This window comes from Xenia sp. Carnegie-2017, unplaced genomic scaffold, assembly GCF_021976095.1.
Source record: "Xenia sp. Carnegie-2017 unplaced genomic scaffold, XeniaSp_v1 HiC_scaffold_16, whole genome shotgun sequence".
In the NCBI taxonomy this organism is placed as follows: Eukaryota; Metazoa; Cnidaria; class Anthozoa; order Malacalcyonacea; family Xeniidae; genus Xenia; species Xenia sp. Carnegie-2017.
In genome coordinates this window covers 1,603,470-1,617,498 of record NW_025813469.1, presented here as the reverse complement: position 1 = coordinate 1,617,498, position 14,029 = coordinate 1,603,470, and the positions used below count along the sequence as shown (strand labels likewise).

The window sequence follows — 14,029 nt, the reverse complement described above, 5'->3', positions numbered from 1 at the left end:
TATCTACGAAAATTCTGACAGGTTGAAAGGAGTTTAAAATTAGTGTTGGTGTTACTATTCTTCTTTGGGTTTGATTAGATATACCATCATTTAAATACACATCAATTGTTTTATGCATGTGTAGATGCATGTGTTGTATATTGTTTCTAATAAATGTGCTCATGCATGATTTTCTTGTATTCTGCTTTTATCCTATAGAATTTCTTTTTTGGAAAAATGCAAGCTGTTACTGAAACGCAAACCGAGCTATATGATGTAAAAAGTCACTGGATTTCTCGTTGTGTGAATTATTAGAACTTTCTATCTTCTTTCTCAAATGAATTCCGTGGAGGAACATCGATCAATTTTACATATTCCTGTTGTTTCCTACTTACGTCAGTCTTCAGTCATGTTGTCTTTCATCTTTGGGTAAGCCACCCCTTACGAAAATTTCACATTTTATTTCATATATGAAATTGGAATTCACGAATATCGAAAATACTTTTTTCAATAAAAGAAGACAAGTCTATATTGATACTGTATAAATCAGTATTAATTTTGTTGCGTTTTATGTCAGAATTCAAAAAAGTGCAGAGACATGAGCACTAGAAAGACAAATCTCTTAATCAACAGCAAGGAGGAAAATTCTTATCTTTATTCAAATGCATGCTTGATGATGTAACAGTTACTTTATATGAAAAAGTTACAATAACCTAAATGACACAAAAATATTGATTTTGTTTGTTGGTTGAGGACTAAATGCGATTAACTAGCTCTCCATGTAAACTCTGTTCCTTAGAAGTTGTGAAAGTGAAAATAGCATCCACTCCATACAATATGGCGGCAACAAAACCAGAGACCTATGAAAGATAACAGAAGTATTTAAACTCTTCTTCTCATCAAGAATAACTATATGAACGAAACGACAGTTGCAAAGTTTGCCTTTACAAAATGTAACATCAACTGTTCAACTTACGATTCCACCAATCAATTGACCACAGGTGTAATCATATTTCCTGTCTGCGGCGTCATCCCAAACTTTACATAGAGACTTGCCTCCTATGTCCTTGTTGAACGAAGAGAAGATAACGGTAATTAGGCAGGTGGTGACCAATAGCTGTATCGTCCACACACCTTGCACTGCTGCCATCTGTAAAAATAGAATGGCATTATTCACCATTAAACAGTAAGAAAAAGGCACTTCTTTTGAAACGGTTAAGAATAAACCTCAGCAGACTTAGATACTAGATTATGCTTATATATGCAGAAAAAAATTTGACAGAACTGATTTACAAATGTAAATTTTGTAGCAAATATTCTTCTTGTAGTCTTAAACATAATGAACTTACAGCTACAGCATTGTGCTTTTCATTGATTAATCCACTAAAGTTGAGAACCAATCCAACGATTGAAATAATAACTCCGACGCCGGTCGTATAAAGAAAAAATTCCTCTCGACCAAAAACGCCTTGTTTATATGCTTCTGAATTAGAATCCTCAATATGATCAACGTATTCTTTTGTGAAGTGACCAACACATCCCAAACCAGCGACAAGTGCAACCTAAAACATGTAAAAAGAAAGATTTATGTAAGTTTTCTTAAGAGAACTTAATCATTTATATTGTTATGTACGTGCAGTATTTCAGTGGGCGATAGCGATATACAAAATTACAAATATTAATTCATATATAATACTTACAATTTGACAAATTTTGAGAATGACTGATGGTAAAGTGAAGCTCATTGTTTGATCTGAAAGTGCAAAACGTACTAAACGTTATTCCAGTGATGAGAGGCGTTACTAGAACGTAAATTGGGAGAGTGCATATCCCAATATTCAGTTGTGCCCTACCGTTTTCTTTTGAAATTCAAATTACTTTGAAAAGAAATCAGCAGGACACAACAGAATATATGAATATGCACCCTCTACAATTAACGTTCTAGTTACGCCACTGGCAGTGATCATTTGAAAACTATATTTAATTACGAATTGGATGTCCACCGTTGACCCTCATCTCTTAAATATATATAGTAAATGGTTTGTATTAAAATCATAATCCCTATAACACTGAAAACGAAGGCTATCATGCATTATTAATAAAACTGCTTCATAACAAGTTAAAGTTCCTGTTTTTATCGAGGCTCTTGCTTTTAGTTGTTGAGTGTTGTCTTTATGTGTCTCAAAGGTAACTTATCTATTTACAAATAAAGGTTGGTTTCAACCAGCTTTTTATATGGTATGGTAATAAGTATATGTCACCGAGTTGTCATAGAATAGAGAATATATAGAAGGGCAACTCGCAGGTGAAACGCGTGGCATATTTTCTGTGCGCATGCGTTAGGTCCGCCATTACTCTGGCCAGTAACTTGACGCTGGTGTACTATAAAATAATATTGGAAAAGTGCGATTTTGGGATAATAATCGCCTAAAACGCAAACTGTTTTGGAAGATCATGGAATTTTGTGAAACGCTTACATCAAAGGTTACCGACGCGAGTTGCCCTTCAATCTCTATTCTATGAAGTTGTCAACTGTCAAACGGAAATCCTCGTCATGGTGAATATCACACCCCACTGCTACATAAAAAAATGAGGAGGTTGACGTTGTTTGTTGTCAAACAGACGACTTGATACATTTGATAAACAAGCAAACTACGACATAATAACGTCATCATTAAAACATGAACATGCACATTTGCACGCAGCATATACTGATTAATGCTGAAAGAACCCGGATGTATGTATTTATGATATAATAAATATCTGACTATTTATTTATAACATATGAGTAAACACGAAAACTATTAAAGATTATAAAATATCAAGTTAAAGACTAAAATTTTGTCAAACTCGAAATCATATAGTTAGTTGACTGCAGACTTGCTTAATGCCTGTCGTATTACAATCAAATACCTTAACTATTTGACACACCTGTAATTTTCTGGAAAAGCTCTTTAATTAGTTGCGGCGATATAAATAATTGCCACAGTACAAAATACCTATCTACAAAAATTCTGACATGTTGAAAGGTGTTTAGAATTAGTGTTGGTGTTAATCTTCTTCTTTGGGTTTGATTAGATATACCATTATTTAAATACACATCAATTTTTTTATGCATGTTTAGATAAATGTGTTGTATATTGTTTCTAATAAATGCTCCCATGCATGACTTTCTTGTATTCTGCTTTTAACCTATAGAATTTCTTTTTTGGAAAAATGCAAGCTGTTACTGAAACGCAAACCGAACTATATGATGTTAGAAAGTCACTAGATTTCTCGTTGTGTGAATTATTAGAACTTTCTATTTCTTCGTCAGATGAATTCCGTGGAGGAACTTCGATCAATTTTACATGTTCCTGTTGTTTCCTACTTACGTCAGTTTTCAGTCATGTTGTCTTTCAGTGTATCATGACGTAATATGATTCTTTCAACCATTCCAATCTTTGGGTAAGCCACCCGTTACAAAAATTTTACATTTGATTTCATATATGAAATTGGAATTTCATATATGAGGTGTTTCAATTTCACATAAGTTTCACATATCATCTCATGTATGAAATCAAATGTGAAATTTGATTTTATATATGGACCCACCCCCACCCCGAGAACTTGAAACTCTTGTACCCCTTGCGGTATTTACTGCTATTTGTAATTGACCATGCAGCGTGCATGAACATAAACGTTTATTTCAAAAATTGATGTTTACGAACGTCTAACCTGATGTTACTAACAGCCATCTCATTGTTGGTAAGGCGTAACCCCGAGATAGCACTCTTTGAAAACAAAGTGTGGCATATAGAGTATACGAGATGGACAAACTTATGTTTTACCTATACCAATTTAAAGTGTAACATCTAACTCAAAAGTCTGATGACAGATTTTTGCTAAATTTCAACATGCTACATTTGTTTATTACAACAACAGCATGCATTACTTAACGGGCACGCCTTAGTAATAATGAGGTAGCCGTTAGTAATGTCAAGTTTTAAAACTATAACGAAAGTTTCATTTAGGCATGCCGCACGGTCAATTGCAAATGGCAGTATACTTCCCATTTCGACAAAAATTCTAGCAACATGAAAGAATCCAATTTTTCATTCAAATTCTGTCTAACATGGCATCGATATGGCGAAACATATTTAAATGAAAAGATGAAATTATCGCCTTGAGGTCATTGAGGTCAGATTAACATTTCAAACTGAATTACAATAAAGTTTGGTTTTTGTTTTTTATAAGGTAGATTGTTTTTAAACGACCAAACGCAACAAATTTGCTTCCGTATTAATTACGTCAGCATTAAAGACGAAGAAAAAATGGCATCCACTCCGTATAAGAAAGCAACAATAAAACCAGTTACCTATGAGGCAGAATTTTTTCTGTAGCCTGCTTCTTAAGCATCACCAAATCCGTGCACAGTACTGTCATCAAAGTTGCTCTTGTAAAACAATCTACACAAAAATACTTTTGTTCACAACTAGTAACAGGTCTAATCTCTCCCTCTCAGTCCTACTGCATCAAAACCGGTGTTGTATGTATAATAAACAATTATTGGCTGCCGTTAGCGCTGTCCGTGCTTTTATCAACAGATATATACAATTGAAGGCATGCATCGGCCAGAAAATTTCTAGAAACTTTCCCTACATTTTTTATTCACAAATACTGTAGTTGTACGCCAAATTTACCACTCTGCCAAACAACTGACCACAATTGGAAACATACTTCCTATTTTCAACGTCATTCCAGACTTTACAAGTCTGTTATAGCAACGTCCTTGTACGTCGATAAGAGACCAAAAAAATTGAAATTGTGGCAACTGCCAACTGTTGTATCGTCCAGAGACCTTGCTCAACTGCCATCTATAAAGGTGTAATGTGAGTACTGAACACTTCAATCAATCTTATTTTTTGTTCATTTTGTACTGTTGTATGTTAGTTACGCAGAAGAAGAAACTTACAGCAATTGTGCCTTGAAATACCTTCTTTTTAACTTCGAGACTCTTCACTTATATTTGCACTTTTCTCTTTTTTCTTTCAAAGATGTCTACTCTTTTTATTGACTAAAGGTACGGGCTTTTTTTCATGAGTTTTTATAAACGAAGAGTGATACACATTGTACGTGATCTAAGGTCAGTGTTGCCAGATGAAATTTTAAAATATTCATGCTCGCTTGCGTCAAAAGTTCACAAAAATGGCAAAAAGTTCATATTACATCAAATTTTTAAGATCGGAAGTTAACGGATTAACTCGGAAATTTTCGGAAACTCTCGGAAGTATCCTAAAAACATCGGATTATCTTAAAATCGTCATTGTTTTGAAAGAACTGTCGAGCTATGAAGATTTTCTTTTCATTGAACTATGATTTATCTATGCATTCTTTATGAAAATGATAAAAATACAAAAATGCTTTCTTCACAAACTTTTAATGTTCATGAAATGTTCATGAAGAGAGCAAAAAGTTCACAAATCCTTGAACTTTGTTCACAATCTGGCAACACTGTCTAAGGTATTTGAGCGATCACAACCAATCAGATCCCAACAACAAACACTACCATAATCTGATCTGTATAAAATTTCTCTGATCTTAGAAGAAAAGTTAACCACAATAAGAATAACAAATTTACTGTCTGAATATACCAGCTCGCAAGATTTGCTTGTAAAAAATGTTTTGCTAGTGCCGAGTCGTTCTATTTTAGGACTGTGACCTGCAGATAGAGTACAGAATTTAATGGAAATACTTTAACACTTTAACAGCAGCAGTCTTAGTAAGAATTGCTGTGTTTGAAATATTCAAATTTTAAATTTGATAATAAGACTGGCAAGGTTTAATTTTGACGTGCAGCCGGTAACAAAGATAGAATAAGAAAGCTCCTCCTCCCCTCGCCTACATTTTTATATTTAAAAAAAAATTGAAACGCATAAATATCGAAAATACTTTTTACGATAAAAGAAGACATGTCTATATTGATGCTGTATAAATAAGTAATAATTTCGTCGTGTTTTATGTCAGAAATCAAAAAAGTGCAGAGACATGAGCAATTCGCACTGCAAAGAAAAACCTCTTAATCAACAGCAAGGACGAAAATTCTTATTTTTATTCAAATGCATGCTTAATGATGTAACAGCTACTTTACATGAAAATGTTACAATAACCTAAATGACACAAAAATATTAATTTTTGTTTGTTGGTTAAGGACTAAATGCGATAAATTTGCTTCCATGTTAACTCTGTTCCCTAGAAGTTTTGAAAGTGAAAATAGCATCCACTCCATACAATATGGCGGCAATAAAACCGAAGACCTATGAAAGATAATAGAAGTATTTAAACTCTTCTTCTCCTCAATAATCACTATATGAACGAAACTACAGTTGCAAAGTTTGCCTTGACAAAATGTAAAATTAACTGTTCAACTTACGATTCCAAGAATCAATTGACCACAGGTGTAATCATATTTCCTTAATGGGGTGTCATCCCAATATTCACACCAAGACTCGCCTCCTATGTCCTTGTTGTACGAAGAGAAGACAACGGTAATTAGGCAGGTGGTGACCAATAACTGTATCGTCCATACACCTTGCACTGTTGCCATCTGTAAAAATGGAATGGCATTATTCACCATTAAACAGTAAGAAAAAGGCACTCCTTTTGAGATGGTTAAGAAGAAACCCTGGCAGACAGACTTAAATACTAGATTATACTTATATATGCAGCAAAAAATTTGACAGAACTGATTTACAGATGTAAACTTTGTAGCAAACACTCTTCTTGTAGTCTTAAACATAATGAACTTACAGCTACAGCATTGTGCTTTTTATTGATTAATCCACTAAAGTTGAGAACCAATCCAACGATTGAAATAACAACTCCAACGCCGGTCGTATAAAGAAAAAATTCCTCTCGACCAAAAACACCTCGTTTATATCCTTCATAATTAAAATCGTCACAATAATCAACGTATTCTTTTGTGAAATGACCAACACATACCAAACCAGCGACAAGTGCAACCTGAAATATGAAAAAAGGAGGATTTATGTCAGTTTTCTTAAGAGAACTTCATCATTTATATTGTTATGTACGTGTAGTATTTCAGTGGGCGATAGCGATATATTATAATACAAAAATTAATTTATAAACAATACTTACAATTTGACAAATTTTGAGAAAAGTGAAGCTCATTGTTTGATCTGAAAGTGCAAAACGTACTAAACGTTATTCCAGTGATCAGTGAAATTCAAATTACTTTCAAAAGAAATCAGTAGGGCAAAACAGAATATATGAATATGCAACCTCCCTAATTAACGTTCTAGTTACGCCACTGCCAGTGTTCATTTGAAAACTATATTTAATTACGAATTGGATGTCCACCGTTGACCCTCATCTCTTTAATATATATAGTAAATGTTTTGTATTAAAATCATAATCCCTAAAACACTGAAATTGAAGGCTACCATGCATTATTCGAAAAACTACTCCATAACAATTTAAAGTACCTGTTTTTTTTTCGAGACTCTTGCTTTTAGTTGTTGAGTATTGTCTTTGTGTGTCTCAACGGTAACTTATCTATTTGCGAATAAAGGTTGGTTTCAACCAGCTTTTTATATGTACAACAAAGTACAACAAGGACACAGGAGGCGAGTCTTTGTGTGAATATTGGGATGACGCTGCAAACTGGAAATATGATAACACCTGTGGTCAAATTGTCATTCAGAAGCATATAAACAAGGCGTTCTTGGTAGACAGGAATTTTTTCTTTATACGACCTGCGTTGGAGCTGTTATTTCAATCGTTGGATTGGTTCTCAACTTTAATGAGGAGGTTGACGTTGTTTGTTGTCATATATATGTATATACATATATTAATATTAATATTATTAATATTAATTTTTACATATTTTTAAAGTTTGCCTTCACAAAATGTAAGATCAACTGCTCAACTTACGATTCCACCAATCATTTGACCACAGGTGTTGTCATATTTCCAGTTTGCAGCGTCATCCCAATATTCACACAAAGACTCGCCTCCTATGTCCTTGTTGTACGAAGAGAAAACAGCGGCAAGGGCAACATGAAATATGTAAAAAGAAGGATTTATGTAAGTTTTCTTAAGAGAACTTCATCAATTATATTGTTTGCACGTGTAGTATTTCAGTGAGCTATAGCGATATACTATATTACAAAAATTAATATATAAATAATACTTACAACTTGACAAATTTTGAAAATGACTGATGGTGAAGAGAAGCTCATTGTTTGATCTGAAAGTGCTAAACGTACTAAACGTTATCCCAGTGATCAGTGAAATTCAAATTACTTTCAAAAGAATTCAGTAGGACACAATAGAATATATGAATATGCACCCTCTCTAATTAACGTTCTAGTTACGCCACTGGCAGTGTTCATTTGAAAACTATAATTAATTGTGAATTGGATGTCCACCCTCATCTCTTAAATATATATAGTAAATGTTTTGTATTAAAAGCATAATCCCTAAAACACTGAAATTGAAGGCTACCATGCATTATTCGAAAAACTGCTTCATAACAATTTAAAGTACCTGTTTTTTTTTCGAGGGTCTTGCTTTTAGTTGTTGAATGTTGTATTTGTGTGTCTCAACGGTAACTTATCTGTTTGCGAATAAAGGTTGGTTTTAACCAGCTTTTTATATGGTATGGTAATAAGTATATGTCACCGAGTTGTCAACTGTCAAACGGAAATCCTCGTCATAGTGAATATCACACCCCACTGCTACATAAAAAAGTGAGGAGGTTGACGTTGTTTGTTGTCAAACAGACGACTTGATACATTTGATAAACAAGCAAACTACGACATAATAACGTCATAAGTAAAACATGAACATGCATATTTGCAAGCAGCATATACTGTTTAATGCTGAGTGAGCCTGATGTATGTATTTATGATATAATAAATATCTGACGATTTATTTGTAACATATAATTAAACACAAAGACTATTAAAGACTATAAAATATCAAGTAAAAGACTAAAGTTTTGTCAAACTTGAAATCATATAGTTAGTTGACTGCACACTTGCTAAATGCGTGTCGTATTACAATCAAATACCTTAACTATTTGACACACCTGTAATTTCCTGGAAAAGCTCCTCCGATTTTATCTTATCAAATTTCTTTTTTGGAAAAATACAAGCTGTTACTGAAACGCAAACCGAGCTATATGATGTAAGAAAGTCACTAGATTTCTCGTTGTGTGAATTATTAGAACTTTTTATCTTCTTCCTCAGATGAATTCCGTGGAGAAACTTTGATCAATTTTTCATGTTTCTTTTGTTTCCTATTTACGTCAGTTTTCAGTCATGTCGTCTTTCAGTGTAATCATGACGTAAATATGATTCTTTCAACAATTCCAACGACATTGTTGCTTATTCATTCTTTACAAGCGTTAAAAGTAAAGGTGCAAACGTCAGCAAGCAATAACAGATTTTAGCTTCAGTTACTGAAATTAAACCTTTTAAATAGTAAAATTGGACGAAAGCATGCAATTTCTCTTATCCAATGTATCAATTATGTAAGATTTTTTCCCCACAGTTTCAATTTTCTCTATCAATTATTCATCCTGTGAAAATCATAAAAAGATAAACCTTTTGCCCCATAGCTATCCTTTTTATTCATATTGAATGTTTAGTTTTGCCTTATGAAGTTGTTGACATTGAATTTCGTCTTTTATCTTAAGTCATCGATTAATCTAGTTGAACTTTTGAAAAGGTTAATGATTTTTTGTTTGTTCTAATGAATATTGCAAAGATTTATCACTATATTGCACCGTGTTATTGAACGTTTATTTTTGTTAAATGCAGGGAAAAGGCGCAAATGCAATGACGCATTCGGAATTGAAAAAATGGCTATCATGTAAGTAAGCTTGCACAGCTAAAAGATTAAAGACCCAAATTAAAAGTCGCAAAAATAGCAACTCGAGACACAAAACGCCCACGATTCTTCATATTAAATACTGCCAGCAAAGTCGTAAAGACTCTTAACTTTTTCACAAACAATTTTTCTGGCTTTCATATGCGCATTTTGATACATTTAGCATACATTCTGATTCTCTATACACTTGACAAGCTATGATGTAATACAAATGGTAGACAAGATGGTGCTTCCATAACTCAATTATTTTAATCCATTTCAATCTAACACCAAGAAGATAACCACTCTTTTCCATTCTTCATAGCTCCATCTCGGCCGTTTCAAGTTCATTGCCAGAATCAGTCGCAACGACACTCAGCCAAAAGTGAAATGATGAATCCACAATATACAGGATAAATGCAGTAAAGGCAAATACCTAACAACAAAATTATTCGACTTGTTTGACTTTCATCTTTCCAAATTTGAAATACACAAACCGTAATTGACATTTAAAAGTTTTTAGAATTAAAATATCGGATTACTGCATAATGCATAAAGTTCACGGGTCGATTTACTCTTTAGAATTTACTTTTCATGGAAATTCTATGGTAATTTAAGCGACCTTAACATGTTGATATTTCTGCAGAGCGCGCACTCTATTTCGATATGTATTATAAAACTGCGATCATCAAGTCCACTCTCTCTTACATTTGTAGCATGACTTACCACGGCGACAACAAGATTATTGCATTCAAAATCTTTATGAACAGACTTCCAAGAATCGCAAAGACCCGAAGCTTTATATGATCTCGTATTATCGGCCAAAATACCAGCAGAGATCAACAGCATTACGGTGAAAATGACATAGATTATTGCCATCTAAATATCATTTATAATGAAGAATTATTTATAATATCATTCAAAGCTGATCTCAACAACAGAACTACATTGGTTATAAGCTGGTTGATTAGGCACGGTAAGTTGATTGGCCATTGGAATTTTTACTCATCCAATTTCTTTTACAAAAACGCTAGATCACTTTTCAGATGGATGGAAGACTTATCTACATGTTATTATGTAATAAACTTGTCTCAAAAACGTTAAATATATATTCAATACATTTGCTCTCTTGAACAAGTATATACTGTTTCTCATACCGCTAAAACCCAATTTACTTGGTGAAGAATCTTGTGTCCGCCAACAGTGAAAAAGAGAAACGAGACTATGGTGAAAATCCACGTGCACGCCACGCAAAATATGAAAAAATTCCACGTGCCTCGAGTGTTGTTCAAAGTGCTCATAAAAGCTGCGATACATGACAGAGATATCAGGAGCGCCACCTTTTTTGATTTTAAAATGATAGAGAAATGTATTAGTAAGGAGCAAATGATGGATAATGAGGCATATGACTGCATTACTGACGTCACTGGGAGTGAAAAACAACTGCGTGACCCCTATTTACCTTGTAATTATCCTTATTTATCTCATCATGATCCCTATTTGTTTTGTCAAAATCTCCCTATATATATTGTGATGATCCTCATTTACTTTGTTTTGCGTTGTGATGATCCCTATTTATCTCTTCATGTTCCTTGTTTATGTTTTGATAACCCCCGTTTATATCGCCACGATTCCCACTTATCTTGTTATGATCGCAGCGATGTTTTCTACGCAATGATGCAGACGTTTATACAAGCCTTCAAATAACTTACAAATTCGAATATTTTTCAAATTCCTGGAGGGGAAACGATGAACTGAAAGCCTTGACCAATTTGCGTTTTATCAGATTTTCTAAAAAGGAAAAAGTAATTATGTGTTCATCAAGAGCACAGTGGATACGACAACAGGAGTGAACATGAGTGAACTCGATGTATGTATTTATGATATAATAAATATCTGACTATTTATTTGTAACATATAAATAAACACGAAGACTATTAAAGATTATAAAACATCAAGTAAAAGACTAAAGTTTTGTCAAAGTCGAAATCATATAGTTAGTTGACTGCAGACTTTCTTAATGCCGGTCGTATTACCATCAAATACCTTAACTATTTGACACACCTGTAATTTTCTGGAAAAGCTCCTCTAGTTAGTTGCGACGACATAAATAATTGCCACAATACAAGATACCTATCTACAAAAATTCTGACAGGTTGAAAGGAGTTTAGAATTAGTGTTGGTGTTAATCTTCTTCTTTGGGTTTGATTAGATATACAATTATTTAAATACACGTAAATTATTTTATGCATGTGTAGATGCATAATTTTCTCATGCATGATTTTCTTGTATTCTGCTTTTATCTTATAGAATTTCTTTTTTGGAAAAATGCAAGCTGTTACTGAAACGCAAACCGAACTATATGATGTTAGAAAGTCACTAGATTTCTCGTTGTGTGAATTATTAGAACTTTTTATCTTCTTTGTCAGATGAATTCCGTGGAGGAGCTTTGATCAATTTTACATGTTCCTGTTGTTTCCTACTAACGTCAGTTTTTAGTCATGCTGTCTTTCAGTGTAATTATGACGTAAATATGACTCTTTGAACAATTCCAATCTTTAGGTAAGCCACCCCTTACAAAAATTTCACATTTGATTTCATATATGAAATTGGAATTCACGTATATCGAAAATACTTTTTTCGATAAAATAAGACAAGTCTATATTGATGCTGTGTAAATACGTAATAATTTTGTTGCGTTTTATCTCAGAAATCAAAAAAGTGCAGAGACATGAGCACTAGAAAGACAAATCTCTTAATCAACAGCAAGGAGAAAAATTCTTATTTTTATTCAAATGCATGCTTAATGATGTAACAGTTACTTTACATGAAAAAGTTACAATAACCTAAATGACGCAAAAATATTGATTTTGTTTGTGGGTTGAGGACTAAATGCGATTAACTAGCTATCCATGTTAACTCTGTTCCTTAGAAGTTGTGAAAGTGAAAATAGCATCCATTCCATACAAAATGGCGGCAATAAAACCAGAGACCTATGAAAGATAATAGAAGTATTTAAACTCTTCTTCTCATCAAGAATCACTATATGAACGAAACGACAGCTGCAAAGTTTGCCTTTACAAAATGTAAAATCAACTGTTCAACTTACGATTCCACCAATCAATTGACCACAGGTGTAATCATATTTCCTGTTTGGGGTGTCATCCCAAACTTTACATTGAGACTTAGAAGGTACTGGAATTAAGTATTCATCCGTGTTGTTAAACGAAGAGAAGACAACGGTTTCATCCTTGTTGTTAAACGAAGAGAAAACAACGGTAATTAGGCTTGTGGTGACCAATAACTGTATCGTCCATATACCTTGCACTGCTGCCATCTGTAAAAGTGGAATGGCATTATTCACCATTAAACAGTAAGAAAAAGGCACCCCATATGAAAGGGTTGAGAATAAACCTCGGCAAACTTAAATACTGTATTATACTTATATATGCAGCAAAGAATTTGACAGAACTGATTTACAAATGTAAACTTTGTAGCAAACACTCTTCCTGTAGTCTTAAACATAATGAACTTACAGCTGCAGCATTGTGCTTTTTATTGATTAATCCATTAAAGTTGAGAACCAATCCAACGATTGAAATAACAACTCCGACGCCGGTCGTATAAAGAAAAAATTCCTGTCTACCAAGACGGCCTTGTTTATATGATTCATCGTCAATACTATCAACGAATTCTTTTGTGAAGTAGCCAACACATCCCAAACCAGCGGCAAGTGCAACCTGAAATATGTAAAAAGAAGGATTTATGTAGGTTTTCTTAAGAGAACTTCATCATTTATATTGTTATGTACGTGTAGTATGTTGGTGGGCAATAGCAATATACTATAATACAAAAAGTAATATATAAATAATACTTACAATTTGACAAACTTTCAGAATGACTGATGGTAAAGTGAAGCTCATTGTTTGATCTGAAAGTGCAAAACGTACTAAACGTTATTCCAGTGATCAAAGGCGTAACTAGAACGTTAATCGAAGGAGTGCATATTCCTATATTCAGTTGTGTCCTACTGTTTTCTTTTGAAATTCAAATTACTTTTAAAAGAAATCAGTAGGACACAACAGAATATATGAATATGCACCATCCCCAATCAACGTTCTAGTTACGCCACTGGCAGTGATCATTGGAAAACTATATTTAATTACGAAGTTGA

At 33.4% G+C, this 14,029-nt stretch overlaps 2 protein-coding genes across 2 annotated transcripts; both read right to left on the bottom strand.

Annotated features, from left to right (window-relative positions):
• Nucleotides 1-619: 619 nt before the first annotated feature.
• On the bottom strand, nucleotides 620-7,200 carry LOC124437607. Its single transcript, XM_046987576.1, has 5 exons — nucleotides 7,161-7,200; nucleotides 1,680-1,732; nucleotides 1,329-1,541; nucleotides 956-1,129; nucleotides 620-839 (listed from the first exon to the last, which is right to left on the bottom strand). The coding sequence occupies exons 2-5, from the start codon at nucleotides 1,722-1,724 to the stop codon at nucleotides 735-737; spliced, it is 537 nt and encodes a 178-aa protein (XP_046843532.1). The 5' UTR covers nucleotides 1,725-1,732; nucleotides 7,161-7,200; the 3' UTR covers nucleotides 620-734.
• Nucleotides 7,201-12,610: 5,410 nt separating this feature from the next.
• Nucleotides 12,611-13,859, bottom strand: LOC124437603. The gene is made up of 4 exons (XM_046987569.1): nucleotides 13,734-13,859; nucleotides 13,392-13,595; nucleotides 12,965-13,192; nucleotides 12,611-12,848 (listed from the first exon to the last, which is right to left on the bottom strand). The coding sequence occupies exons 1-4, from the start codon at nucleotides 13,776-13,778 to the stop codon at nucleotides 12,771-12,773; spliced, it is 555 nt and encodes a 184-aa protein (XP_046843525.1). The 5' UTR covers nucleotides 13,779-13,859; the 3' UTR covers nucleotides 12,611-12,770.
• Between the last annotated feature and the right edge of the window lie 170 nt (nucleotides 13,860-14,029).

Excerpts from the sequence above, each read along its gene's own strand:
- LOC124437607 (XM_046987576.1), bottom strand. The coding sequence starts at position 1,724 with ATGAGCTTCACTTTACCATCAGTCATTCTCAAAATTTGTCAAATT. Across the intron at positions 1,130-1,328 it reads AAAAGCACAATGCTGTAGCT|ATGGCAGCAGTGCAAGGTGT; the intron begins GTAAGTTCATTA and ends CTATTTTTACAG. Across the intron at positions 840-955 it reads GTCAATTGATTGGTGGAATC|GTCTCTGGTTTTGTTGCCGC; the intron begins GTAAGTTGAACA and ends TATCTTTCATAG.
- LOC124437603 (XM_046987569.1), bottom strand. The coding sequence starts at position 13,778 with ATGAGCTTCACTTTACCATCAGTCATTCTGAAAGTTTGTCAAATT. Across the intron at positions 13,596-13,733 it reads TTCTGAAAGTTTGTCAAATT|GTTGCACTTGCCGCTGGTTT; the intron begins GTAAGTATTATT and ends TACATATTTCAG. Across the intron at positions 13,193-13,391 it reads AAAAGCACAATGCTGCAGCT|ATGGCAGCAGTGCAAGGTAT; the intron begins GTAAGTTCATTA and ends CCACTTTTACAG.